We start from the raw sequence: 23,812 nt of genomic DNA on the forward strand, positions 1-23,812 counted from the left end.
TGAAGTCCACTATATATTTAACGTCTGCCACGCTTTTCTTCCCACAACTGTCAGCAGCAAATAAATCAGTCATCCCCAGGATGTAACCTTTCTGAAGGTTGCCTCTTTTTGTTATTCCATGTTTGAAAAGACTTTGACTGGGGGTTTCCCTGACGTATCTTTGGCAATGGCGCGTGGGAAGCAGCCGCTCACAACCACAAGCAAGGTGTGTTATCAGGAGGTCTGACAAATATGCCACAGATAGTTAACCAAGGATTCTCTGGAATGGCCAGCAAATGTCGAATGACAAATTTCCCCACGCCAGATCGTCGTTGTTTCTTTGTTTCCTTACCTGGCGACTTCGATGATCGCCCGAACAACCCGACCATCCGAGCGAAAAGAGATCCAGTAATCGCACAAACGGTCAACAAAGAATTGCCACAAACGCTCGAGCCAGAACCACAGGTCTCAGATCTTCAGATCGGATCCAGATCTTGAACCTATCCGGATTCCGGAGCAGTTTTTCCATCTCAGACCCTGCACCGATCCGTTCAAATCGTCGGACCGAGGAACACCACAGCGGAGCTCCCCAACATGCATGAACTGTGGCGGCGGAACGGCAGTTTCTTCCTTCTTGAATCTTCTCCGTCCCAACAAAGTAGCAGACTCTGCTTACCAACCAGTCATTTTCTTCAAAGACATTTTATACCCACCATCGGCTCAGGTTGGAACCGGCGATTGTGATTTTAGGTTCGCTGAAGGGAATCCATCTGGGCTCTCTAACTGGTCTTGGAATTGTCACCATCCATGTGGAGCATGAGGGGTTACTGAGCTGTCTGCTCGTTGAGGAATGTAAGAGGGGCACGATTTGTTAAAGTTGACGCCACTCTCTGGAAAACCAGGCAATTGGTTGTCTCAACTACGCACTGGTTAAATACAAAGAAACCGCGTGGAGGCCTCATTTGATGGTATGTGGCCGAACTGGTCCGGAGATCAATATATACCACCCCTTGGTTTGGTTATGGGGCTACTTCCGTCTCCGCTCCACCCGGCCCTGTAGCTCGTTGAATCGAGCCACGGGTGGGTTTTCCAGGGCTTGAGCGTTAATGCAGGCTCTTAACCGGTTGGTACTAAAGGGTAATACATCTGGGACGGCCCCGGGTCCCTCCACTCTCCCCAGTGCTCCGAGATTTCGTCTCCTTTAACTCAGTCCCATCTACATGCTTTTTGGCTAGTACCATAAATCAAGTACGATATACTTGTCGAAATGCACCCTCTTCACCCACTAGAGCCTGCTGGCGACAATATCTGGCTATATGAACCCTCAACAACGGGTGATTATACCGCTCCGGATGGACACCCAGCACTCATAGTTCTATGCACCTGGCTTGGGGGTGCGACCCCTCGACGGATAAGCAAATATGTGGGCTACCATCGTCAGTTATTCCCCAACTCCGCCATTCTCCTTATAACCACCGGCATGATCGATATTACGGTTCGCTCCTTCGCCGTCATCCGGGCTCGGCTGCAGCCAGCAAGGGAGGCCATCCGCCGGATATTGGGGAATAATGCGGGCTACCCAGAGAAAAACCCTAATGGAGTGCTTCTGCACATATTTTCCCATGGCGGAAGCAACATTGCCATCCAATTGATACTCTCCATGCAAGACCGAAAACATCCGAGCGGTATCCATAGACTCCCGTTGCAAGGTATCGTCTTTGACAGCTGCCCCGGCGATACGACGTTTATGCGGAACTACCAAGCAAGCGTTTATTCCCTCCCTCCCGCACCTCTACCTATTCAATTAGTGAACAGAGCCTTGCTCTTCCCGGCTATAGGGCTCATAACCGGGCTCCAGGCCGTTGGTATTACAAGCCCGATTAGTGCAATGCAGAAGCAGTTAAACGACAGCCTGGTTGTTTCCGCCCGCGTTCCACGATTATATTTATTCTCGAAAGCAGATGAGACGATACGTTGGGAGGAGGTACAGGCTCATCTTGACGATGCTAGAATCCGGGGGTACAATGTGGCAAGCGTGGTGTTTCACAAGAGCCCACACTGTGCCTTGATAGTTGAAGATGAAAAGAGATACTGGGGTGCTGTCCAACAATTCTGGGACCAGATGGTGGAGGGACATGCTCCAGCCGAAGTGGTGACGGGCGAGGCGGAGGTGCCAATGGCTGTCCCAACAGCCATTCGGGAGAGCCGACTATGAATTATCTACGTCTGATTTTACGCAGCAATGGCCACATGTTCATGATATGCTCCACTTAAGTATTGAAACCAATATGGTAGACGTAACCTAATCTAGAAGCTTATGTTGTTGTGTATAGTCCAAATCGGGCCATCCTGATTGGTCCTCCCCACGTTTCAGGCACCGCGGGAACTTTCCACCCGAGGTTCTGGATTAGTATTTTCATTTCCACCAGCTCCAGCTTCAACTCTCGCTCGTCCTCTCACCCATGCCTCCCTTCCATGGATCTTCTATCCGTCCTCCCTAACTTCTCCATCAAATCATACACCCACATCCTCCCACCCCTCGAACGAGCGAGAGTCAACACAGTCGATCTCATCTCGCTAGACACCCTAGAAATCGCCAGACGCGCCCACGTCCCACCTGCAGACGTCCGCCGTCTAGCCAACCACGTCATAAAAGCCCTGCACCACGATGTCGGATTCGAAGAAGCCCCGCGTCCTGAGGATGAACAACCCGACAGCAGCCTCGATCCTGACGTTCCGTTGATTCCAGGCCCACGGACCAAACTCGACCTGTCGCAATGGTGTACGATCAGCACCCTCGACCCCACATTGGACACCTTGTTGAATGGAGGAATTCCGACGGGATACGTGACTGAAGTCACTGGCGAGAGGTATATCTCTGTCTGAACGTGGTTTTTTATGGGCAATGCGTGGCTAACGGCTAACGCGTTGTAGCGGGAGCGGCAAGACACAGTTTCTTCTTGGTCTGCTGCTGGCGGCTCAGCTACCACCACCTCGAGGCGCGGCCAGAAGCGCAATTTACATCTCCACGGAGGCACCGCTTGCTACGAATCGACTGTCTCAGCTCATCGAGTCTCATCCGCACCTCTCGAGCCTTTCGCGTGATGATGCTCCTTCGCTACAGAGGGTTCTGTCTGTCAATGCTATGGACCTCGAGACCCAGGACCATATTCTGAATTACCAGCTGCCTGTTGCGATTAAGCGGTACAATGTTGGGCTCGTTGTTATCGATTCTATCACATCAAATTACCGAGCCGAACACACTGCTCATGATATATCGGGCTTATCGACGCGCTCGGGGGAACTGGCTAAGCTAGGCCAGATGCTGCGCAATTTGGCCGCAAGCGAAGACGTTGCCATTGTTGTTGCCAATCAAGTCTCCGACCGGTTTGAGGGGGAGGCTCCCTTGAATTTCCCACGAATGCCACAGGACCGGACACCCATGTCTTCCCCCGCCTCGCAGCAACAGCGGGAGTATCGCCCCAGCGCTGGTCGTGAATCGGCCGCATCACCTTTACCCCGGATGCGTACGTCAGAACCGGGTAATGTCGAGCTGAATCAACAAAGTCTTGCCGTTCCCCAGTCGACACCGAATTTACCGTCGTCATCGCCCCTACCGACTCAGGAGGACCCGCAGCAGTTTGACGGATCATATCTGGTGGGTAATCCTGCCCGGAACGAGATCCTCAGCCTGCAACATCAGCAACGTTTCTTCACTGGGTGGGGGGACTCTCTACAGCCGTTGGATCAGAGTATCTACCCCGGGTTTCAACGGTCAGCCCCTAAGACCCCGACATTGGGTCTTGTCTGGGTTACACAGATTGCATGTCGAATTGCTCTCAAGAAGTATTTTCGGCCAGCGAGCATTGATCCTGTCGCGGAGGCAAATTCCGCTGTACCTACTGTTGATCGGGCACCGTCAAAGGAACAAGAAACAACCGAGGAAGAGTTCCCATCAAGTGTAGCTTCTAGCCCGGGCGAGAGCACGGGCCATCCAGAAAATTCTCCAACTCGAGAAACTGCAAAATCTCAGCTCACATCCTCGGCTCCCCCGCCCTCTCAACATACTGAGCAATCGATTCAGCGAACCATGAAGCTGGCTTTTTCTCCGTGGGCGGGTGGATCTGTTCCCGGGAAGTCTGAGTTTCAGAACGAAGTAGAGTTCGAGATTTGGAGGGGCGGGATTCGGGCTCTCCAGACACAGTAGGGCAGACAATGTATATACATATCTAGTATGTTTGTGCAATCTAGCCATGCATAGTTCTGAAGTACAAGCCTCATATATTACACGAATCCGTCGATATGTTGACTACCTGGTGATTCAACTGCATTTACATGCTACCTACCGCAAGATCTATCTCGGGCTAGAGCTTGCGAAGTTCTCGTTCTTGTAACATGTGTCACAGGCACTGAATCATAGAGAAGTATCGGATAGCTTGCCGATCATATGCACCAAACCACTATCAGCTTGACTCTCGTCAACGGAAGCAATATGTCAACATTGAAAATCTAGAATATTTATTAGTGATATACACCTTACCCCAATTAATTAATCGGCTGTCGGCTGAGACACCATGGAGCTGTTGGTTGGCTGATTGGATGGTCGGATAACGTCAAGAACAGAAATGCCTCGGCTCATGTTCGGCTGCCCCAGACTTGACTTCATCAAAGAGGCGACCACTCACTCCTTCTTCCCTCACTTTTCTTCTTCTCCTCATCACTTTCCTTCCCAATATCTTATCCATATATCTAAGATATTTCTAAAAAAGTACTATAATCATGGCCGCCGAACGCCTAAACTCCATCCTCTCCCACCTCCGCCCGGGGAATAAGGGCGTTGCCGCTATGTAAGTCTACTTACTCCCCTCACCTCCGCTCCCGCCACATCCCGACCTTACGTCTAGCACACGCATGGAGCAATTCCCCGAAACTTGAATAGAGCAGATGGAACTAACCAGTGACCGAACGACCGCAGTACACAGAAAAACCCCGACGATGTGGTCATCACCCTGTCGCTGCGCACGCCGCTCACAAAGGCTCGCAAGGGCGGGTTCAAGGACACAGACCTGGACTATATCGTCTACGCACTTCTGAAGGAGGTCATTGCCAAGTCGCAGATTGACCCGGCGCTGGTTGAGGATGTTTGCCTGGGAAATGTACGTTCTACTATAAAACCCTCTGCTCAACTCTTCAAATATGATTCCATATCTGTACATCTAGATACATTATACATGGGAGGTTGCGAACAATTGCTAACGGTAATGCGCCGAGATGTAGGTCAACGACGGAAAAGCCGCGTACCTCGTCCGCGCTGCTTCCCTCGCCGCCGGAATCCCGCACACTGCTGGTGCCTCATCCGTGAACCGATTCTGCTCGTCGGGGCTCAAGGCCGTCCAGGATATTGCGAACCAGATCCAGCTCGGCGCGATTGATATTGGTGTTGCCGTAGGCGCGGAGATGATGTCTGCCAGCGGCGACCGCCTCAACAAGCCGTTTAATGACGAGGTGCTGAAGAACCAGGAGGCTGCGGACTGCATGCAGCCTATGGGACAGACGTCCGAGAACGTCGGCAAGGATTTCAACATCAGCCGTGCGCAGCAGGATGTGTACGCTGCGGAGTCGTTTAGGCGCGCCGAGGCCGCGCAGAAGGAGGGGTGGTTCGATGACGAGATTGTCCCGATTACGACGCGCGTGAAGGATCCCAAGACTGGCGAGGAGAAGTCCGTGACTGTGTCCAAGGACGATGGTGTCCGGTACGGGACGACCGTAGATAGTTTGTCCAAGATCCGACCTGCGTTCCCGCAGTTTGGGGACAAGAGCACCGGTGGCAACTCGAGCCAGGTCACGGACGGTGCTGCGGCGGTGCTGCTCATGCGCCGCAGCAAGGCGATTGAGCTGGGCCAACCCATTCTGGCCAAGTTCGTCGGAGCCACGGTTGCGGGTGTGCCGCCGCGCGTTATGGGCATTGGACCTACCGCTGCCATCCCCAAGCTGTTGGAGAAGTTCAACATCGAGAAGAACGAAGTGGACATCTACGAGATCAACGAAGCCTTTGCGTCCATGGCTGTTTACTGTGTTCAGAACCTGGGCTTGGACCATGCCAAGGTGAACCCGCGTGGTGGTGCGATTGCGCTGGGTCACCCGTTGGGTGCGACTGGGGCGCGCCAGATTGCGACCATTCTGAGTGAGGCCAGGAGGACGAAGGCCAAGGTTCTTGTTACGAGTATGTGTATTGGAACTGGCCAGGGTATGGCTGGATTGTTTGTGAATGAGCAGTCGTAATTGCCACTATACTCTACTTGTAACTAGTTAATGTATTTGTCAATATCAAATCATGTTCATGTCTATCAAAGCTCTGGAAACAATGCATGGGGGTATATGGAGCCAAATGTTGAAGCAGTAAACGTAATGTATAATCAAGAAGACGGAGACCCCCTCTCTTCCCTCGCTTTCCTAGCCCTCTCCTCCGCCGCTCTCGCCATAGCCTCCCTCATTCCTCCAGATCCAGCGGCACTACCAGTACTCCGTCCTCCCAAAACCTGCGAACTCCCCACCCACCCCCGTTCATCATGCACATGGCCCCCCTCCCTCTCAACCTCCCAATCTCCCGGGTTATAAAACTCCGCACCCCCGGCACCCCCAACACTCTGCCCACCATGCTTCCAATCCGCCCTCTCAACCTCCTTCTCAATCCTCCCCGTCAAATCCCAGAAATCACGATCATGCTCCGAGAACACACAGTGCGCCAGCTCATGACACAGTGTCTTCCTTATCGTCCTGTAATCGCGGTACCCGTCGTACGCATCCGTGCGGAGCCTTAGCTCAATCACCTCACCCTTATTCCGGTTCAGGCCGAGCGTGCGCGACTCCGACGTCGTGTGCTCGGCGGGATCCATCTCCGTTAACAGCGGGACGGAGAATTGGTGGTTGGCCATTGCGGCGCGGATGCCTGGGTCGTCGCGCAGGCGTTGGAGGAAGGTTAGGCTGCGCGATGGGTTGGGGAGGTGAGGGAGGGGTTCGAGGCGGTGGAAGGTGTAGTTGTTGCTAGAGGAGGAGGATAAGGTGTGGATTGATGCGCCACGTCCTCCGCCTGTGCGTCTTGAAGATGCAGATGAGGAGAGGTGTGCGCGTGCCTCGGCCTGAGCGGCAGCGCGCTTTTCGTCGCGGCGGCGGGTTTCTGCGCCTTGGGTGTTGAGGGTGGTGATTTCCTGCGTGGGTGTGCCGAGGAGAGTGATCTTGAGTTTTGGGGAGGATAGTGGGATGGTGTCGGATAGCGGGGTTGCTGGGAAGGGTGCCTTCTGCATGCCTGGCTTAGGTGCGATGAGGAGTTTCTGGTTCTCGATTGGGATGTGGAAGGTTGAGGCGAGGGTTGCTGAGAGGTCTTGGAGGGTGGCTTCTGCGGGGAGAGTGATGGGGTGCGCAGTCCCGTGGTGGTGGACCGCGAGGGTCAGTTGTTGTGCTGGTTCAACCATTTTTGCGCCTCGATGGATCTTCTGCCGATGTGCTAGGTGTGGATATGAGGGAAGCCGGCGCAGGCGACATGGCGGTTTTATAAAGAGGGCGAACAGCAGAGCAGGCAGAGGCGCTGATGATGAATCCGCTGATCTTCGATCACTTTCTATGATTGGTTAGTCAGCCGGAGATAGCCTCGGAGATTCACCGCAGTAACGACAGAACTATAAGTGAAGTACGGTATCGGGCTCAGTATTAGTACATAGTACTGTTGGTATCGTAGCTGGCTCTATATAAAGAAAGTAAATCCTGCCGTATGCTGATGCAGTTCAAACCATGACTTCAGTCCCAGAAAACCCAACAAACCCATGTTATACAAGCAGCAACAATACCGCGATTATAAATCAAGCTGCACAGAGGAGTCTACTCCTACTGCTTATTGTTTCCTTCCTCCCCTCTTTCTCGCTTTCCTCACCAGGGCCATCGAATACCCATTCCTCTAGGTCCGGATTCCAAGTATAGCTGCGCCAATCAGTTGCCACTCTATCTAGACCTCGCATGAAAACTTACTGATTGTAGTGTATCTCTGTCAACGCCTTATCCTGATACTCATCCCTTAAGACCGCCTCATACCGGTAAGGGACTTTGGCTGCGACACCTTCAAAGAAGGTTTCACGAAGCGGGTATATGTCGTTCATAAGGTAATTTTGGTTATTCTTGCAGCCCCATTCGTTGGGTTTCTCTTTGTTTAACTGGCCGAGCGCCGTGATGTCAATGTATAGACCGGTCTGCATGTCGGTCCAGCGGGCGTCGATGACGTTTGCCCCTGTTCCGCGATCACGCTGTCGCGCCCCAGAATTGATGTCTAGGAGTTAGGAGAGCTCTGCATCCGGATTGGTGGTGTTATAGTGGACTTCGGTTCCGTTGAAATCATCGGCGAGGCGAAGTAGCGTGGCTTCGGAAACCTGAGTATCGATATCCCAGTCCCAGGGCATAATCTACAAACCAACCTGTGAGCCAAGTCCATGAAGGCCGAGGATGGTGAGAGACGACTACATACCTTGCCATTCCACCACCACCCTAGCAGTGCCCCGTGTGCAATCCAGGTTTCGAGATTGTTTCCGTTGAAGAGCTTGAAATACGAATGGATGATATGGGTCAATGTCTGCGAGCGTTGCTCTTTCGGTACCGGTTTTTTGAAGAAGCGCGAGTCATAATGGGCATGGACCTTGTCATTTCCTGGCTCCTGGAAATATTTGTATTCCGCCGACGCGTTGAGCCAGTACTTTGTTTGCAGATAGTATGGTTTGCTGTGGTTAACAACGGTTCCGTGGCCGCTGGATGCCGATAAATTCGTTTGGCCGGAGCTTGGAATGGCTCTGGCCACTGTTGTTCTAAATATACTGACGAGAGCCAGTAGATTTAGAACATTTCGGAGTGGGATGTAGCTTCGATTCCGAGGTATGGAATGGTCACGTATGCGTTCGCATTCTGGAGTTATGTCCAGTGTTTACGATTCATTCTCGAAACAGAAGAGAATGGCGTCTTAAAGATAGAATATGACGACATCTTGAAGGGATATTGGCGTTGCGTAGACTTCCCGGGAAGGCCGGTATAGATCACCGTGAGCGAAGGATGGTGACAGCGGTTGACAGACTTGGTGCAGATTAAGTGATAGCGAGAGTGAGAGCCAGGAAAGATGGCAAACGAGGAGCAAGAGAAGGGAGGATCATGGGGGGCATGACTGAAGAAGTGAACTGCAAAAAAAATGGACATCAAGGACACAGCGAAGCCATCCGCTGGGTCACAATCTGGAGACAACTTCGAACCATAGTACATTAAGCCGCCAATTCTTTGCCAATCGCGTGGGCAGGGCTGCCTGGCCCCACTGGGCAGTAGAGGTGTATAGGGACAACAGCATTTGCAGAGTTGATACTGTTAGGCTCCTGAGTTAACTCGTCTGATATTGGCCGCCGCAAGGGGTGGCCAAGGACAAGGCCTCGGCGTTGTTCACCAAGCTCGTCTTTAAGCTCCTGCTCTGGCAGCGGTGGTCGAGAGAACGAGAAGCGGAGGAAAGGAGAGATAGCTATAAAGACAAGAACGTAGTCTTCAATTGCTGAAGGATTCACCGCATGAGAAAGAGATCCTGCAGGGCTGATCGTGATCATCGGTGTCTCCAGCTCGGGCCTCGCGTGCCATTCTTCCCAATCGGATCGCTCCGACGCTTGATCTCTGCAGTCAGCACTTCAATCAAGCTTATCTCGAGTAGAGCCGATCATCTCAATCATAACATTGCTATAGAATAGCTGAGCAATCTGAGAAGCGATTTCGATTCTCAAGTCTCCGGAATAATTAAATAAATAATCTACCCCATCCCCCACATATATTGCTTAGCGTCGCCCTATCCAGTCGTGGCAGCCCCACCACGAACATCCGCCTTTGTAGCATTGACAAAGTGAAAAGGGGTTTAGAACTACTTGACAACCCAAAAACATATATATATATATATATACACCTGAATGAACAGCCACTTAATCATCAGTACGCCCAACTACAAAAACTACAAAATTACCTGTCGATGGGGCGAGTAGGCAAAAAAGACACTGGTCCCGGCGAGGATCGAACTCGCGATCGCCAAGACTCCCTCTTAAGAAAGCTATAAGCTTGACGCTTTAACCGACTAAGCTACGGGACCAGATGACGTCCAAGTTCCCGATTTTACATCTATGTAGCAGGGTCTGCTTTTCGGGTGAAAACTCTTCATGCAAACTATTCGCCACGGACAGTCTGGGTTTTCAAAAGTTCTAGCGCATTGATTGACTGGCTTTTTAAAGGTCTCTTTGAATGGGTAGATGAGGCGGGACCAAACTCACTCGCTATCTATCCATCCAGAGCTTTTTTAAACCTTTCTTGCACTGGTGGCAAGGTCCAGTTTTCGCGCTCTTTTGATCGGTCTTGACTGCGTCTTGCTAGAGGCACTAGAAAATTTCTGAGCACATACCCACACGGGCCATGCCGTGGGCTACCGGATCACTCGCTCTCGGAATGAAGATGGGCGATTCAGCTCTCATGTGACAGTGGACTGGTGAAACATCGTTTCTGCCTTCTGGCGAGTACAGAAATATAATAATGTCATGGTTGGCAAAGAGCAAAAGTGCAAGGCAAAAGTTGGGCGCCGCAAACTTCCCAGCCGAGATTAGGGCTCGGAGATCTGTCGGATGCGGCAAACCTGACAGCATCTCCCATGCCTACCAGATACGGAGAAGAATCTATAGTACGTAGTTGTATGTGCAAAAGTAGTATTAAATTCTCTAATAGCGAACTTATAAAACTTTTCGCCCGCAGTCTATCCACATGTCTGATATCTAATCCTTCCATTTCGTGTCATGCCGATGCGTGCCCAGAGAAGCAAGCGAACAACTTAAAACCCAGATACACCGCATCCTCGTATAAAAGTGTCATCAAGAAAACGAATAAAATGAAAATCGTCCTACAACCGTGGTCTCATGGAGGGGAGAGAAACGGAGAAACGAAAGAGGGTAAAAAAAAGAGCACGCCGGCAGATTGAGTATTTATTCATGGCGATTGTCATCAAGCTTATATGCAGAGGCTCAATGACTCAATTTGAGATGAAACATGCGTCATTTCAAACGAGGCAGATTTACTGCTTGTCAGCCTCAGCGTTCTCGGGAGCGGCCTCGCCTTCGGCGGGAGCATCCTTCATCTCAGCGTCGGGGTTCTCCTCAGCCTTCTTAGCTTCTTCCGCGGCCTTAGCCTCCTCCTCAGCCTTGCGCTTGGCCTCTATCTCAGCACGCTTCTTGACAGCCTCCTCTTCCTGAGCCTTCTGGATAGCCTCACGCTCAGCGTCCAGCTTCTCTCTGTGGCGCTGGATGATGGGGCCGGCGACAAAGCGGATCTCATCGAGCTTAGCCACGTAGACGGACTTGGTGGTGTCATCACCCTCTTCGTACAGCCAATCCTGTGTCAAATAATTAGCTACTATCATTGCTTCATCTGTATGTGGGTGAACTGTACCTCTAGATCGGTGAGCTTAGATCTCAGCTTGTCCTTCTCTTCTTCACTGGCAAACTCAGCATAGACGCCGTCAATCTTGTCGCGCATCTCATAGATCGTGCCCTCAAGCTCGTTCTTCTTCTCATCCGTCTCGGCAATCAGCTTGTCGTCCATGTACATGGTGTTCTCCTGCTCTTGCCAAGTGTTCTTAAGAGACTCCTCAAGCTGGGCAGTGCCAGAGGAAATCGGAAGATCGCCCTTGCGGACCTGCTTCTTGACCTTGCGAGTCTTCTTAGGCTGTTCATTATTCGAGTTAGTGTCCATTGACTAATAAATTTAGCCATGATGCTAATTTTAAGGAAAATCTAAACTTACCTCACCATCCTTAGTCTCACCCTCCTCGGGGACGGGCTCTTCGACCTCAACGTCTTCAACATAGTAACCGGACTCCACGTTTAGGATACCGTGCAAGTTGAGCCTAGCCTTGAGCTTGCAGATCATGAAGTCGTCGTTGGCATCAGCCTTGACACCCTTGACAGAGAAGCGGCCAATCCATGGGTTGACGTTTCCAGGGAGCGTCTCAGGCTGGGAGTAGCGGGCCTCGAGGTCGAAAGGCTGCTTGCGGTAGAAGGTGAGAATCTTGGTCGAAGGCATGACGTTGCCCTTGTTGAAGACAGTCAAGCTGGTGTCTTCATCGGGGATATCGGGCGACTGCTCCCATGTGAACTCGATGGGGTATGAAACAATGTCGTGAACGGAGAAATCACGGACACGGAAGACAGGGGAGAGGATAGCACAGGCGAAAGCACATCCACGGGCGATGGCCTCATCCTGGTTAAGTGTGAAGGACAAGTTCTTGCCGAAGAACTTGTTGACGGCCTCCTTGATGGCAGGGACACGAGTGCAGCCACCAACCATCTCGACGAAGTCAATGTCATCGGGCTTAAGCTTAGCTTCAGCAAGTGCTTGCTCCAGAGGAACTGTGACGCGGTCCAACAAAGGCCTAACCATCTCTTCCAACTCCTCACGCTTGACAATAGCGCGAACATCAACGTCCTCCATGAGAGACTCAATGCTCATTGGGGCAAGCGTGTTGGCCGAGAGAACCTTCTTGAGCTTCTCGGCAGCGACGAGGGTACGAGCCCAAGCCTTGGGGTTGGTACGGATGTCAATCTTGAACTTTTCCTTGAACTCATCGGCAAAGTGGTCGGTCAGAGCCTTGTCGAAGTTACGGCCACCGAAGTAGCGGTCGCAAGCGGTCGCCTTGACGTTGAGCTCACCCTTGCGGAACTCGACAACGGTGGCAGTGTAGTCACAGTATCCGATGTCGACGAACATGACTCGCCTGGGCTTCTCCTCGGGGCCGGGAAGGTCAAGCTTGGTGATACCGTAGCCGAGAGCGGTAGCCGTGCAGTCGTTGATCAGTCTAAGAACCTTGAGGCCAGCAATCTCACCAGCATCGAGCATGGCGCGGCGCTGGATGTCGGTGAACCAAGCGGGAACACTGATGGTGACATCCGTGACGGGGAGTTTCAATTCTTTAGAGGTGATGTCGCGGATCTTGGTCAGGTACATGGCGACCAGCTGGATGGCAGTGAACTTTTCCTTCTTGCCCAGGTAGCTAACCTCAGCACCAGCCTGGCCATTGACGTCACATAGCTGCGCGACGCTGAATTCCTGCTCGAGCTGAATATCGGGGTCGCTAAATGTGCGACCGATAAGGCGCTTAAGGTTGCCAACCGTATTCTTGAGGTTGGAAGTCTCTTGTGTCTTCGCGGCTTCACCAATGTGTCTGCTTCTAGCGTTGAATCCGACAAGGGAACTAATCGCAGACTCTAAGTTAGTATAAGCAAGAAGCGAGGAAAAGATAAAAGACGCAGAAACTGCAAAGGAATAGTACATACGGAGTTTGTCGGTTGGAAACTTCGTTGGTGATCTAATTGGGTAGATATCATGTCAGCTCGCGGTCCTTGGGAAAAGGAAAACAGTCAAATCGGACTGAGGGGCAGAAATACGCACAATGTCGATACCCTTGTTTCGGGCAACACCAACCTTGGTGCTCTGGGCACCGAAATCTATGCCGACAACAGACATTGTGACGGAATTTTTGTATGCGGGGGAGGATAGATGGTAGGAGGGGGAATCGGTAGAGAGATGGAGAAGAGAGTGAGAGGTGGGAGGGGAGGATGGGTAGCGATATTTGCAGCGGCGCCACTGGAGCGTCGGTCTTAGGAATCTGAAAAGTGGCTAGGGCCAGCAACGTGGGTGTCGTCAAGCGGTCAAGACTTTTTTTTTTTTTTGGTCCACTACCAAGACTCGAGGATTCGCCGGCTTGTGATTCAGCACGGAATTCAGAGATGATGCTCGACCTCAAACACTGCGCAAGAACGGCTCTATTTGTGTGAAATGAAACTCTTGTCTTTGTGCAGCCTTACTGCCTTGGCCGATGCCCATCGAACCTTCTGGCTCCTGCTGGGCGATTCCCCTCCGCCACCGCCCGCCCGTCCCGGCAGAATCGAGGGGCTGTCGCTTATCGATATCACAACTCGCCCAGTCACCACTCACAGAGAGCTGATTCCAAGGCTCCCGAGGGCCCGTGTCACTACGATGACCGTCTTTGCGCTATGCACATTAATGTTTTCGCATTCGCTAACAGAGTAAGAAGAATACATTTCTGGCACGTATGATCATCAAAACTGTCTGCGAGACATCCTTTCAATGACTAATGTCGTAAAAGTTTACGTACTGCCAAGTCCAAATCCACCGCGCATTGCCTTGCCCAAGTCACGTTGTATCAGATTCTTTGGCAACCGTTCCCCGTTTCCGAGACTTTGCCATGCTCGGGGCCTTGCTCAGGCGCAGAGCTTGAGAGCTGTCTCCCTCCGAGACGCTGCGGGCTGCCGTAAGGGGATCGGCATATTTGCATGAGTTGTTTGGTGCAGACTCATGATTACTCGTCACTTGCTCCGACTCGACCACTTCTGCTACTGTATTCATATTTGGCGCTGCTAATTGGTTAACCGAATCGTCTTGAGTGGTGGTACAGTTCGCGTCACTGCCTGGCCTCGGTGCCTGTGAACTATCTGTACCCTGAGTATCGTTGGATGTCTCAGTACTTCGGCGAGAGCCCGGGATTTCTTGTGCGTTATTGTTGAGGTATAGTTTCTCCTGGTCCATCAAGCTTTCTACTTTATGCGGCATCTCGATGGGATCCAAGCCAGAGTCAGACGACATCACAGACTCCGTCGACCACGGTGAATGTAGGCCAATCCGAGGGATTTCTGGAAGAGGAGACAAGAATTTCGTCAGGCCGGCTTCTGTGTCATTGACCACCTCAGCTTCCCGTCTTGGGGCCATAGATTCGTCGTTTGAAAAACGCCCGGTAACCTTTCTCGGTGGTCTGACGGGTACTCCTCCCCTCCCTTCTACTACTGATCGGAAAGTTTCCACTTCGACGTTCAATTCATCCCCTTGTGCTTCCGCCCGCCTTACGGCTTGCTCGGGCGTAGTAAACTCGTCAGCCCTAGCTGCGTCTGTCCTGGGTCCTCCCCATGTGCGGTGGCCGGCCGTGAATATACCGTAGACCATATATAGCCAATTGAAAAAAGGGTTCAGAATAAACATTAGCGGATAAAGCCAGGCTTTGTATCGTTTAAGTTTTAGACCAAAATAGAGCATGAGCGTGTAGTTCAGAACAAGTGATATCACAACAAACCCCACTGGCAGATCATCCACTCTGCTGGTTGTCGTCATGATCGATATAAGCAGGATGAAGAAAAGCAACGCTGTCGTTCTGACGGTGTTCTGCAGAAGGCGAACCAAGCATAGAAGGGGGTATCGCCGCCATAACCGAACGTCAGTTAGCATACACACCTCGTTAGTGATATAACCAAGGAACCATCGGCGGCGTTGTTTCAGGAGGCTACTGAATGTCTGCACCGCTTCTGTCTTGCAAAAGGCTGCTGTGCACATCTGGATCTGATAGCGCTTCCTGGCTCCGATCATGAAAAGGTGCGTTAACCAGCGATCTTCACCAAGATAACACTTTCCATAGTCGAATAAATCTTCACATTGCTCAGCTTTGTCTGCGAAGTAGTACTTGGCCATTTTGCGAAAGGCAGAGAACCTTAGGATCGTCAGAGCTCCAGGAAGACAGGTTACTGCACCACAACCTGATTCCACAGAGCGTTCAAAGAGTTGCCCATGTATATATTCCATATCTTGTAGGACGGTGATAAGCGAGTTTTTCTCCGTGGTTGAAGTAATAATACCGGCCATGGCTAGCATATTACGCTTGCTTCCTGGTTTCAATTCCATGTCGTACATGAAATTCTGGAGACAAAGTCGGTCCAGCATACAGTCGGAGTCGATGAAGAGCAGAAAAAGATCATCGTGTTGCTTGAGGTAGTCTGCGTACACCTTGTCGATAAGCCTAAAGGTCTGCTTTTGGCAATGTCTCTTGCCACCATGTCTAAAGCGAGAGACAGTGATCCTTGATCCTTTGTATGTCACGTCGATACTCTGGGGATAGTTCCGAAGAGATATAGGAATACCAAGACGACTGGCCACGCGAAGATATGGCTCGTCGATAAAGCTGCCATCATAGGAAAGAAATACATGGATGCAACATCCGGGGTAGTCACTACCGACGACTGAATCCACGGCCTTGATCAAAACTTCCGGCTCTTCCTTATAAACGGGCATGATGATGACAATTTTCGGTGCAGTTTTAGCGTCGAGGGCATCCTTTACTCTCTGTGTCTTGCCGATTGAGTTGGTGACAATCCTGTAAATGCAAAACAGCCATGGTAGTGTGAGAAGTCCTGCAAATGCCCAAAATGCGAACCATTGAAGAAATGAAACCATTGCCGGAGGGAATCGCTGGCTTATATGCGGAGGAAGCGGTAACGTTGTTATCATGACGGGGAGAAATATTCCCCTGTCGAATGTTAGCTCTCTCGCTGGCATAAATTGACAATGAAAGCAATACCTCAATGCCGAGAAGACGACTATCAAGGAGACAGAAAGAGCCTTTATACTCCAGTGATCGGCCTTTTGGTAAACCTTGATTAGACAGTAAATAAAAGCGGCAAGGAAAAGCACCCATTCTATGAAAGCCGCTATCATGAAGGGACTGATTGTAGCAACGAAGATTATCTGGGAGTTTCAGTTAATGATTGAAGGTATAGCACACGAATGACCAACTACTTACGTCTCTGACGGGCCATTTTAGTTTTGAACCATCGGGATCCGCCATGACGGTTCTCGTAAAGCTAGGCGATGTGTCTTCGGATGGGCTGAGCAATACCGGAGCATATAATCTGGCAATTGACGACCTAGTCTCGCTGACGGACGGTGGGAACAAGGGGTATCAGTCGAGTACGTCGGGATCAGATCAATACTGATTGCGACTTGACGAGTGAGTGTAGATGACCACTGTTGTTGCTGCCATTGGCGTGCTTGAAGAGCCAGGGAGATAGCACTAAATTGATGCTGAGTTACATATACCGATGTGAGCTGAGTGATGATAAAAAGTAACAGAATGTCAGTCACATAAATTGAAGGGCATTGCTAGGTGTCGGCCCTTTTTGGTATGGAAAGAACGAGGCAGGTGCACTGGACAAACCCAGCGTTGTATCCATGCTAAGCCGTGAAGCATGATGCTCAACAGCCGGCTTCCAAGTTAGGTGTGAGTGTCAGCTAAGTGTCAATATCTGGTCACGTCATCGTTACCGATGGCTTACAATCGACTTCCTGACTGACTTTGAGGAGTATAGAACAGAAGATGTAGACGGAGGATAAGATGGACAACTTATGATGGGTAGACACCATCCCAAAGAGGTTAGAACAGCCACCTCCCTAGATAGGCTAGTCTCCAGGTGACTAGTCACCCCTGCCTCAGGCCACAAGTGCGACTCGAACTTTTTGAGCTCCGCAGCTCAGAAAATTTCCCCCGCCGCAAACCTTCACAAACCATCTTGTTCAATCTAAGAAGGGGTTTTTGGTTTTGCGAGTCTCTTATAGCGGAGTCAAAGAATTATTATCTGAATTGAGGTAAGGAGCACAATGATACCCCGATCCTGCTGCTGCACTGCTTCCATGCAGCCATCGCTCATCGGCGCGTCGGCCATTTTGCGATGACCAAGCCTCCGAGACTCCAGCCACTTTCTTGTCTTATCATTTGTGAATCACGTTTCCCCTTGCTAGAGCAGTGAGCAGGCTCGTTTACTGACTGAGTCATAAAGTTAGAACGGATTTTATTTCACTCGTTCCTTTTTTTCTAAACCCCTCTCCTCTCCTTTCTACTTCGCGAAATATTTGTCGCAAGAGTTTAATTCGCCATGGCTGAAGAACAGAAGCCTGTTACTGCGCAGGCGACCAACGCCGAGGCCGAGAAGGATGTTCAGAATGTGCTCGCAGAATTGAAGGGCGAGTCTGATGCGCCTGCTAATGGTGCTGAAAAGAAGGACGATGCTCCTGCCGACAAGTCTGAGGAGGCGGAAGAGGCCCGTATTGTTGCCGCTGCTGCTAAGCTCGGCGAGAAGTCAGAAAAGACGGAGAGTGAAAACAGAACAGACGACCGTGGTCGCGATCGCCGGGGTCGCCGCAACGAGAGCAAGTTCGACCCCTCCGCGCAGAAGGAGACCGATGACCCAGTGGAGATCCGCAAGCAAGTCGAATTCTACTTCTCAGACTCCAATCTGCCCATGGACAAGTTCCTCCTCTCCAAGGTCGGCGGCAGCAAGAACAACGCTGTTCCCCTCGAGCTTCTCCACTCGTTCAAGCGCATGCGCCGATTCCAGCCCTTCAGCGCTATCGTCGAGGCGCTCAAGTCTTCCGAGACCCTTGAACTCACAGACAATGAAACTTCCGTTCGCCGCAAGGTTCCCCTTCCCGAGACCGTTAAGGACACTCACGACCCCACCGTTGTCAAGGTCTTCGAGGACCAGGCTATGGCCCGTAGCATCTACGCCAAGGGATTCGGAGAAGAGAACCCTACCACGCAACTTGACATTGAAGCCTTTTTCGCCCCCTACGGCCCCGTCAACGCCATTCGTCTTCGTCGGACCAACGATAAATATTTCAAGGGAAGTGTTTTTGTTGAGTTCGCGTCAGAGGAGAAGCAAAAGGCGTTCCTGGAACTGGACCCCAAGCCCCAGTGGAAGGGCCAGGACCTCAACATCAAGAGCAAGAAGGAATACTGCGATGAGAAGGTCAAGGAAATCGAGGCCGGCCGAGTCAGACCCAGCGGTGGTCGTGGCCGCGGCGGGCGCGGCGGTCGGGGAGGTCGTGGTGGCCGTGGTGGCCGCCGTGACAACAACCGCGACTGGAGAGAGCGACGGGATGAGGACCAGAAGCGGGGCTTCCGAAACGACCGGGACCAGAAGCCCGAGCGCCGCGAGGTCGAGAAGGATGCTAGGTAAGCTAAGGACTCCAGCGCTTCCATAATCTAAGAAGACACCTGCTAACAATTACAGCGGCGTTCCTATTGTGCAGAGCACCGCCGACTCCACGGGCCAAAAGCGCACCCGTGATGAAGACGCGAATGGCGACCACCCTTCCAAGAAGGTTGACACGAAGGAGTAATGATCTATTGCATTTCATTGCATTTGCTTGCTTGCTTGCTATGTTTGAGTTCAATTTCAATTCGGATGGGCAAAAGTACCTATACAATACCATTGCTTGTTTCCACAGAGGGAAACCACATACTAATCGCATCTCGATCTCCGCATCTCGTACTGTAACTCCATCAGTGATCCACCTGTAGTATACGGGACGAGACATCGCACCTACATTACCTCATAAACCATCGATACTTGCCCCTAAAACTCCATATCATAAGCCAACGTATCCTCACACAACTCCTCCCTCAACTTATGCACCCTATCGACCCAATTAATTAGCACCATATCCAGAGCCCCAGAACAACCTGAGTACTTCGGTCGAATGTAAAGAAAGAAGGAAGGAAGGAAGGAAAGTAAGAAACTCACTCCAAATGCGCCGGATGCGTCGCATACCCCTCCAGATCACCCGGCTTCTCAAGCACCGCAACAAGCCCCATATCGAAGCCCTTTGCGCGCGGGACACAGATCGGGAGCGGCCCGCCGGCCTTGAGCGAGACCAGACCCGGGATTTTGCCGACCATGCCTTGGGCGATGGTTGTCCAGTTTTGCAGCTGTGCGGGTGTCACGCCTTGTTTGAGGCGGAAGAGGACTGTATTTTGCGAATTAATGAGGTTGGTCGTTAGCTGTTGTGGTACTACTACAGTACTATAATTGAGTGGGCGCGGGTGTGAGTGGAGTGAGTACCGATGTGGTAGACGGCCATTTTGTCAGTTGTTTCTAATACAACGAGCACGTATGTTTTTGATGAAGTGGATGGTGAATAGCTCGATAAATTGACGGGCTGCGGGGGTTATATATCCGCCATGCGGAGTGATTAGTGGAGGGGTTCCGTCGGACTGGCTCCGATTTATATCCGGGCGGTTGCTTTTCCGGTGAAGTCCTGCCGGAGTATAGATCTGCCTATACTAAGAGTACTGGGGGTAGTGTCATTCATGAGTCACCTTGCTTATGGATAATTGAATGGGTATTTTAATGTCAAAGGGAATAGATCGATTGAAGAATCGACCAATACAGGGTTCCCTCAGTAGGAAACCCTAGAGCATGGCAGTCTTTACTGAAAGGTAAATGGCCATCTACTAGCACTAGGATTGAATATTGGGGGTCTCGGTGAACCGTACAAAATCGTCCGTTTCATGCTTCATTCGTAACTCATATCCAACTATAAACGGCTGCATTCACATCTGCTTCTCCATCTATTTCTTCTTCTTCGTCTTATCAACTACATCAATCCACTGCGACTTAAGACCCCGGCGAGTAAGTGCGGTATCTATAGCCTTACGCTGGTCACCCTGCACAAGGACCTCCATGACTCCCTTCGCGGCTCCAGTGGCCTGCGAAACGCTCGTGCTACTGGCACATTTCTTCTGGAGCTCCTCAGCCAATAGATTCGGGAGAATTCCAAAGACTTCCAGATTAGAAACCTTTGTGACAGTCTTCGATCCTGTGCGACGCTCGACAGTTATGTTGGCCTTTGGCGCTGCACCGGCTTTGGGCTTCACGTCGGAGAGCGTCTGGCCCGGCTTGAGGATGACATAATGGGGCGCCAGTAGAGTTGAGTCTTCCACTAGTTTCTTCAAGAGCATATCGCGCGTTGTCTTGCCGCGGGCGAGAGTGTTCCGGTCCTCTGCTGAGGAGGACGAGAAGATGGTGTTGGCGAGGAACGGGGTGAGGGTAAGGATTCGTTTGTTCTGCGGGTCGACAATCGAGGGGTCTTGGGACTGAATATAATGATCGAGTTGTTTGGAGACATCGGAATACTTGTAGTAGTTGCTGGGGTGTGTGCTGGATAGGGGAGGGAATATTGTCGGGGTCAGCTTAGCTGTTGGCCGGTAGAGAGTTTGCACTGTGAGTGTCTGCCCGACGGCAGGGTCGCCATCTGTGTTTGCTACGGGCTTCTTGCCAGCTGCATTTGACGTCTTCCCAGCGCCCTCAATCGCGCTCTTATTTGGTAGCCGGTACGGAGTGAAATTGATGACTCGACGATCGTCAAAGTCCACGTCCAGGATGACTGTCTCCTGTCCGCTGCGGTCTTTTGCTTTCACTAGTACCTGCTTGTCGAGGTATTTGATGAACTTCTTGACGTTCTTCCAGCTCGTCTTTTTGATCTGATAGAACTGAGCTTGCTGTGTAGTGTATATAGGAAGGAATGGTGTGATCATATTCGCTATCAGGGCAGACGGGGATATTGGGAGAGATAAGCCGTGGTTTGGCGCAGAAGGATTGTCGTGTTTGAGTTTATACAAGGAATAAAGGAAAGCCTTCTCAAAGGCGTCATCGATTTCTGCTTCCATTAGTATCCAAATTCCATCCACTGTCGAACAGCAACTGACCTTTTGTGGTAGGCTCCTTCTCGACAACAGGCTCTTCGACCTCTTCCTCTTCAGCTGGTTCTCCAGCGTCTGCCTCACCAGCTTCCTGTTCGCCTTTATCCCCCAGCTCCAGCCCTTCAACTCGTTCCTCGATCTCTCCAGCCTCCCCCTCTTCCGCAATTTCCTCATCCCATCCCTCCAAATACTCTGGCGCAGGTACACCAGGCCGAGAAGACGGACTCCAACCCCATACCTCATCCCCCTCCCACTGAATCCCCCTAACAGCATGCCCTTTCGTCCCCTGCACCTCTCCAAGCGCAGAAACATCTATCTCACAAATACCCACAAACCGCGGCACAGTCTCCCGATCCAGACTCGCAACCGCAACAACCGCACCCTTAACTGCGCGCTCATCAAACGGCGGCTCATTCGCGAGACCAGGCGTCATCAAATCCGCACCAGAGCGTAGCTTCCGCATGACAAGTTCCGGCGTATGAAGCAACGGCACGATATTCGGGTTATGCCACAGCGTATAGACGGTCGGGTATAGACGTTTCTCCGCGCCGGGGCCTTGGTCGATCTTGAACCAGAGGACGCGTTCCTCGTTATCGTTGTGCGTGCCGACGTAGACTGTGCCTTGGACTTCGCGCAGGTCGGGGCCGGCAGTGGTTGTGAAGCGTGCCGATAGGCAGTTTTCGGGGAGGAGGGCATTGCGGATGGATGAGAGGGTTGGTTGCGCCGGGCTCGCTGGTGGGGCATTGTCGCTGGATTCCGCGGGAGGCGTTGAGGGGATTTCGATCTTGTAGTCGCTGATGATTTGGTCGGCGATTTTGCGACGGTCCGAGGACCGCAGCGGCGAAAGGTTTTTGATCTGTCAAGCTGAGTGTAAGCATTCGAGATGGGTGTAGATAGGGAGGGGTTGAGATGCGGGGTAGCACTCACGGTGGGCTTTTTCTTGAACATGATGTCGACAAACAAAGTGATATATAGCTCTAAATGGTAGGTTAAATGCAGGCTATATGATGCGATACCCAGCCAGAGGATGGGCTTGTGTGGTTTACAGAGCTGGATGTGCGAGGGGAAAAGAAATATTTAACTCGTTCTGGATTTTCGACCCCGCAACAACAATCGCCCGCCGTCCCCGCTCCCAAGAGCCCCAAGAGCTCTACTCTGAGTCAACCGTGCAGCGACTACGCCAAGTAATTATGATTCATATTCTGTCACCTGTGACCTCTTTGTTTATGTGTCCGACCAAGCTTTCAGGAGGGCCTGAAGGCGACTAGACTTTGTGAACTCCGAAAGAGGGATTTCTTGTAGCTGCTTTAGCCATTTACCGCGCGTAGCCGGGTCTTCTTGCTCATCCTCATCAGCGAGGTGAGTAACAACTCCTTCCGTCTCCGGCTCAATCTCATCCTCCTCCTGCTCCAATCTCAATCGGGGCCGCTTGGCTATAAGCATCGTTATTAGCTTCCCAGTTGTCGATGTAAACAACACGGTTTCCGGTACTGGCTAATCAGGTAGGCAGGAATTTCGACAATGTGGTATTACCTGTAGCCGGAGTTCCCCTTATGTGTACGACACCGTACTCATCTTTTTGAAAGAGCCCGGAGTGTAGTTTCGCGCGGGCTAATGTCTGGCTCTTGTATTGGTACACGCGTGGTTCGTCTGGGCAACACGTCTTCAAAGTTGTTCAAAACAACCCAGTTAGCTTAGGAATAAGTCGAAGCGGATTAAAGTCTGAAAACAATACCTTCTCCGTACCCGACATGTTCCTCTAAAGTGTGTCCACATTGTATACACGCAGTTGATAGGCTTATACCAGACGTGGTCGACAAACCTGTCCCTTCAGCGTAGGGACAGTGGTAATGTCCATCTGGATGTGATATCCACAATGGCCGATTCTAATCATTGCTTGTGGGACAGTGTCAGTTCAAGGTAATCAGCCATGAAGCCGCATCAAGATCAACCCTGATGTTGCTAGTGTTTTCATGCATGTCCTGAGGAGTAGCAATGATGTCTTTGAACGGGTTTTGTTCCACTGAGTGTAGTAGACTGTGCGCTGTCCTTTCTAATGCCCAGGGAATAGACCAAAGCTTCTTGTGATCGCGACCTATTAAGGTCCGAGAAAAAATCTAATTTTTACCATTACCAGACTGTACACTGCCTATAGAACTGCCCTGTATTCACATACCTTGGTTCATCCAGGGGCAAGAAGCCTGGACCTTCTGACTTGGTAGTGATAGAGAGAACTGGATACCGCGCATCTCCAGTTCAAGGAGATAGTGTAAAATATACTAGCAACGGCCTTTTAGGGCTTTGCCTAAAATCAGGCCCTTGGCACGAGAACTGACAACCCGGTTTCCACTGAACAGGGCGATAACTGCTATTGTTGAGATACTCTGAAGGGTATCATCTTTCGTAAAATTAACAGGA

At 51.3% G+C, this 23,812-nt stretch overlaps 11 protein-coding genes and 1 non-coding gene across 12 annotated transcripts; 5 read left to right on the forward strand and 7 right to left on the reverse strand.

The window, feature by feature from the left end:
* Positions 1-1,246: 1,246 nt before the first annotated feature.
* On the forward strand, positions 1,247-2,194 carry ASPSYDRAFT_25724 (TMEM53 family protein; the record flags this gene model as incomplete). Its single annotated transcript, XM_040844195.1, has 1 exon — positions 1,247-2,194. The coding sequence occupies one exon, from the start codon at positions 1,247-1,249 to the stop codon at positions 2,192-2,194; it is 948 nt and encodes a 315-aa protein (XP_040707476.1).
* Positions 2,195-2,324: 130 nt separating this feature from the next.
* Positions 2,325-4,472, forward strand: ASPSYDRAFT_254251 (putative DNA repair protein (Rad57)). Its single transcript, XM_040844161.1, has 3 exons — positions 2,325-2,849; positions 2,914-3,018; positions 3,202-4,472. The coding sequence occupies exons 1-3, from the start codon at positions 2,455-2,457 to the stop codon at positions 4,184-4,186; spliced, it is 1,485 nt and encodes a 494-aa protein (XP_040707477.1). The 5' UTR covers positions 2,325-2,454; the 3' UTR covers positions 4,187-4,472.
* Positions 4,473-4,485: 13 nt separating this feature from the next.
* Positions 4,486-6,365, forward strand: kat1 (putative 3-ketoacyl-CoA ketothiolase (Kat1)). Its single transcript, XM_040844162.1, has 3 exons — positions 4,486-4,826; positions 4,955-5,189; positions 5,257-6,365. Exons 1-3 carry the CDS (start codon positions 4,759-4,761, stop codon positions 6,259-6,261), a joined length of 1,308 nt encoding a protein of 435 aa, XP_040707478.1. The 5' UTR covers positions 4,486-4,758; the 3' UTR covers positions 6,262-6,365.
* A 30-nt stretch (positions 6,366-6,395) lies between these two features.
* ASPSYDRAFT_140149 (putative zinc metalloproteinase) lies at positions 6,396-7,451 on the reverse strand (the record flags this gene model as incomplete). The annotated part of the gene is made up of 1 exon (XM_040841019.1): positions 6,396-7,451. The coding sequence occupies one exon, from the start codon at positions 7,449-7,451 to the stop codon at positions 6,396-6,398; it is 1,056 nt and encodes a 351-aa protein (XP_040707479.1).
* Positions 7,452-10,035: 2,584 nt separating this feature from the next.
* ASPSYDRAFT_t29 lies at positions 10,036-10,126 on the reverse strand. Its single transcript has one exon. It is a non-coding gene; the product is annotated as a tRNA-Ile (tRNA).
* Positions 10,127-10,305: 179 nt separating this feature from the next.
* ASPSYDRAFT_38287 (uncharacterized protein) lies at positions 10,306-10,815 on the reverse strand. The gene has a single exon (XM_040845688.1). The coding sequence runs from the start codon at positions 10,668-10,670 to the stop codon at positions 10,410-10,412; it is 261 nt and encodes an 86-aa protein (XP_040707480.1). The 5' UTR covers positions 10,671-10,815; the 3' UTR covers positions 10,306-10,409.
* Positions 10,816-11,092: 277 nt separating this feature from the next.
* Positions 11,093-13,539, reverse strand: hsp88 (Hsp70 chaperone Hsp88; the record flags this gene model as incomplete). Its single annotated transcript, XM_040844196.1, has 5 exons — positions 11,093-11,410; positions 11,467-11,772; positions 11,821-13,267; positions 13,350-13,381; positions 13,465-13,539. The coding sequence occupies 5 exons, from the start codon at positions 13,537-13,539 to the stop codon at positions 11,093-11,095; spliced, it is 2,178 nt and encodes a 725-aa protein (XP_040707481.1).
* Positions 13,465-14,263, forward strand: ASPSYDRAFT_38289 (uncharacterized protein). Its single transcript, XM_040845689.1, has one exon. The coding sequence runs from the start codon at positions 13,852-13,854 to the stop codon at positions 14,104-14,106; it is 255 nt and encodes an 84-aa protein (XP_040707482.1). The 5' UTR covers positions 13,465-13,851; the 3' UTR covers positions 14,107-14,263.
* Positions 14,230-16,702, reverse strand: chsD (chitin synthase D; the record flags this gene model as incomplete). Its single annotated transcript, XM_040851259.1, has 3 exons — positions 14,230-16,384; positions 16,436-16,602; positions 16,658-16,702. The coding sequence occupies 3 exons, from the start codon at positions 16,700-16,702 to the stop codon at positions 14,230-14,232; spliced, it is 2,367 nt and encodes a 788-aa protein (XP_040707483.1).
* Positions 16,703-17,786: 1,084 nt separating this feature from the next.
* Positions 17,787-19,032, forward strand: ASPSYDRAFT_25730 (tRNA maturation protein LHP1; the record flags this gene model as incomplete). The annotated part of the gene is made up of 2 exons (XM_040844197.1): positions 17,787-18,865; positions 18,924-19,032. 2 exons carry the CDS (start codon positions 17,787-17,789, stop codon positions 19,030-19,032), a joined length of 1,188 nt encoding a protein of 395 aa, XP_040707484.1.
* A 64-nt stretch (positions 19,033-19,096) lies between these two features.
* ASPSYDRAFT_38295 (uncharacterized protein) lies at positions 19,097-19,836 on the reverse strand. Its single transcript, XM_040845691.1, has 4 exons — positions 19,755-19,836; positions 19,437-19,659; positions 19,240-19,329; positions 19,097-19,184 (listed from the first exon to the last, which is right to left on the reverse strand). Exons 1-3 carry the CDS (start codon positions 19,771-19,773, stop codon positions 19,269-19,271), a joined length of 303 nt encoding a protein of 100 aa, XP_040707485.1. The 5' UTR covers positions 19,774-19,836; the 3' UTR covers positions 19,097-19,184; positions 19,240-19,268.
* A 427-nt stretch (positions 19,837-20,263) lies between these two features.
* Positions 20,264-22,342, reverse strand: ASPSYDRAFT_139635 (putative RNA binding protein Ligatin/Tma64; the record flags this gene model as incomplete). Its single annotated transcript, XM_040840974.1, has 3 exons — positions 20,264-21,354; positions 21,401-22,250; positions 22,322-22,342. The coding sequence occupies 3 exons, from the start codon at positions 22,340-22,342 to the stop codon at positions 20,264-20,266; spliced, it is 1,962 nt and encodes a 653-aa protein (XP_040707486.1).
* Positions 22,343-23,812: the final 1,470 nt, after the last annotated feature.

This window comes from Aspergillus sydowii, assembly GCF_001890705.1.
Source record: "Aspergillus sydowii CBS 593.65 unplaced genomic scaffold ASPSYscaffold_1, whole genome shotgun sequence".
Taxonomy (NCBI): Eukaryota; Fungi; Ascomycota; class Eurotiomycetes; order Eurotiales; family Aspergillaceae; genus Aspergillus; species Aspergillus sydowii.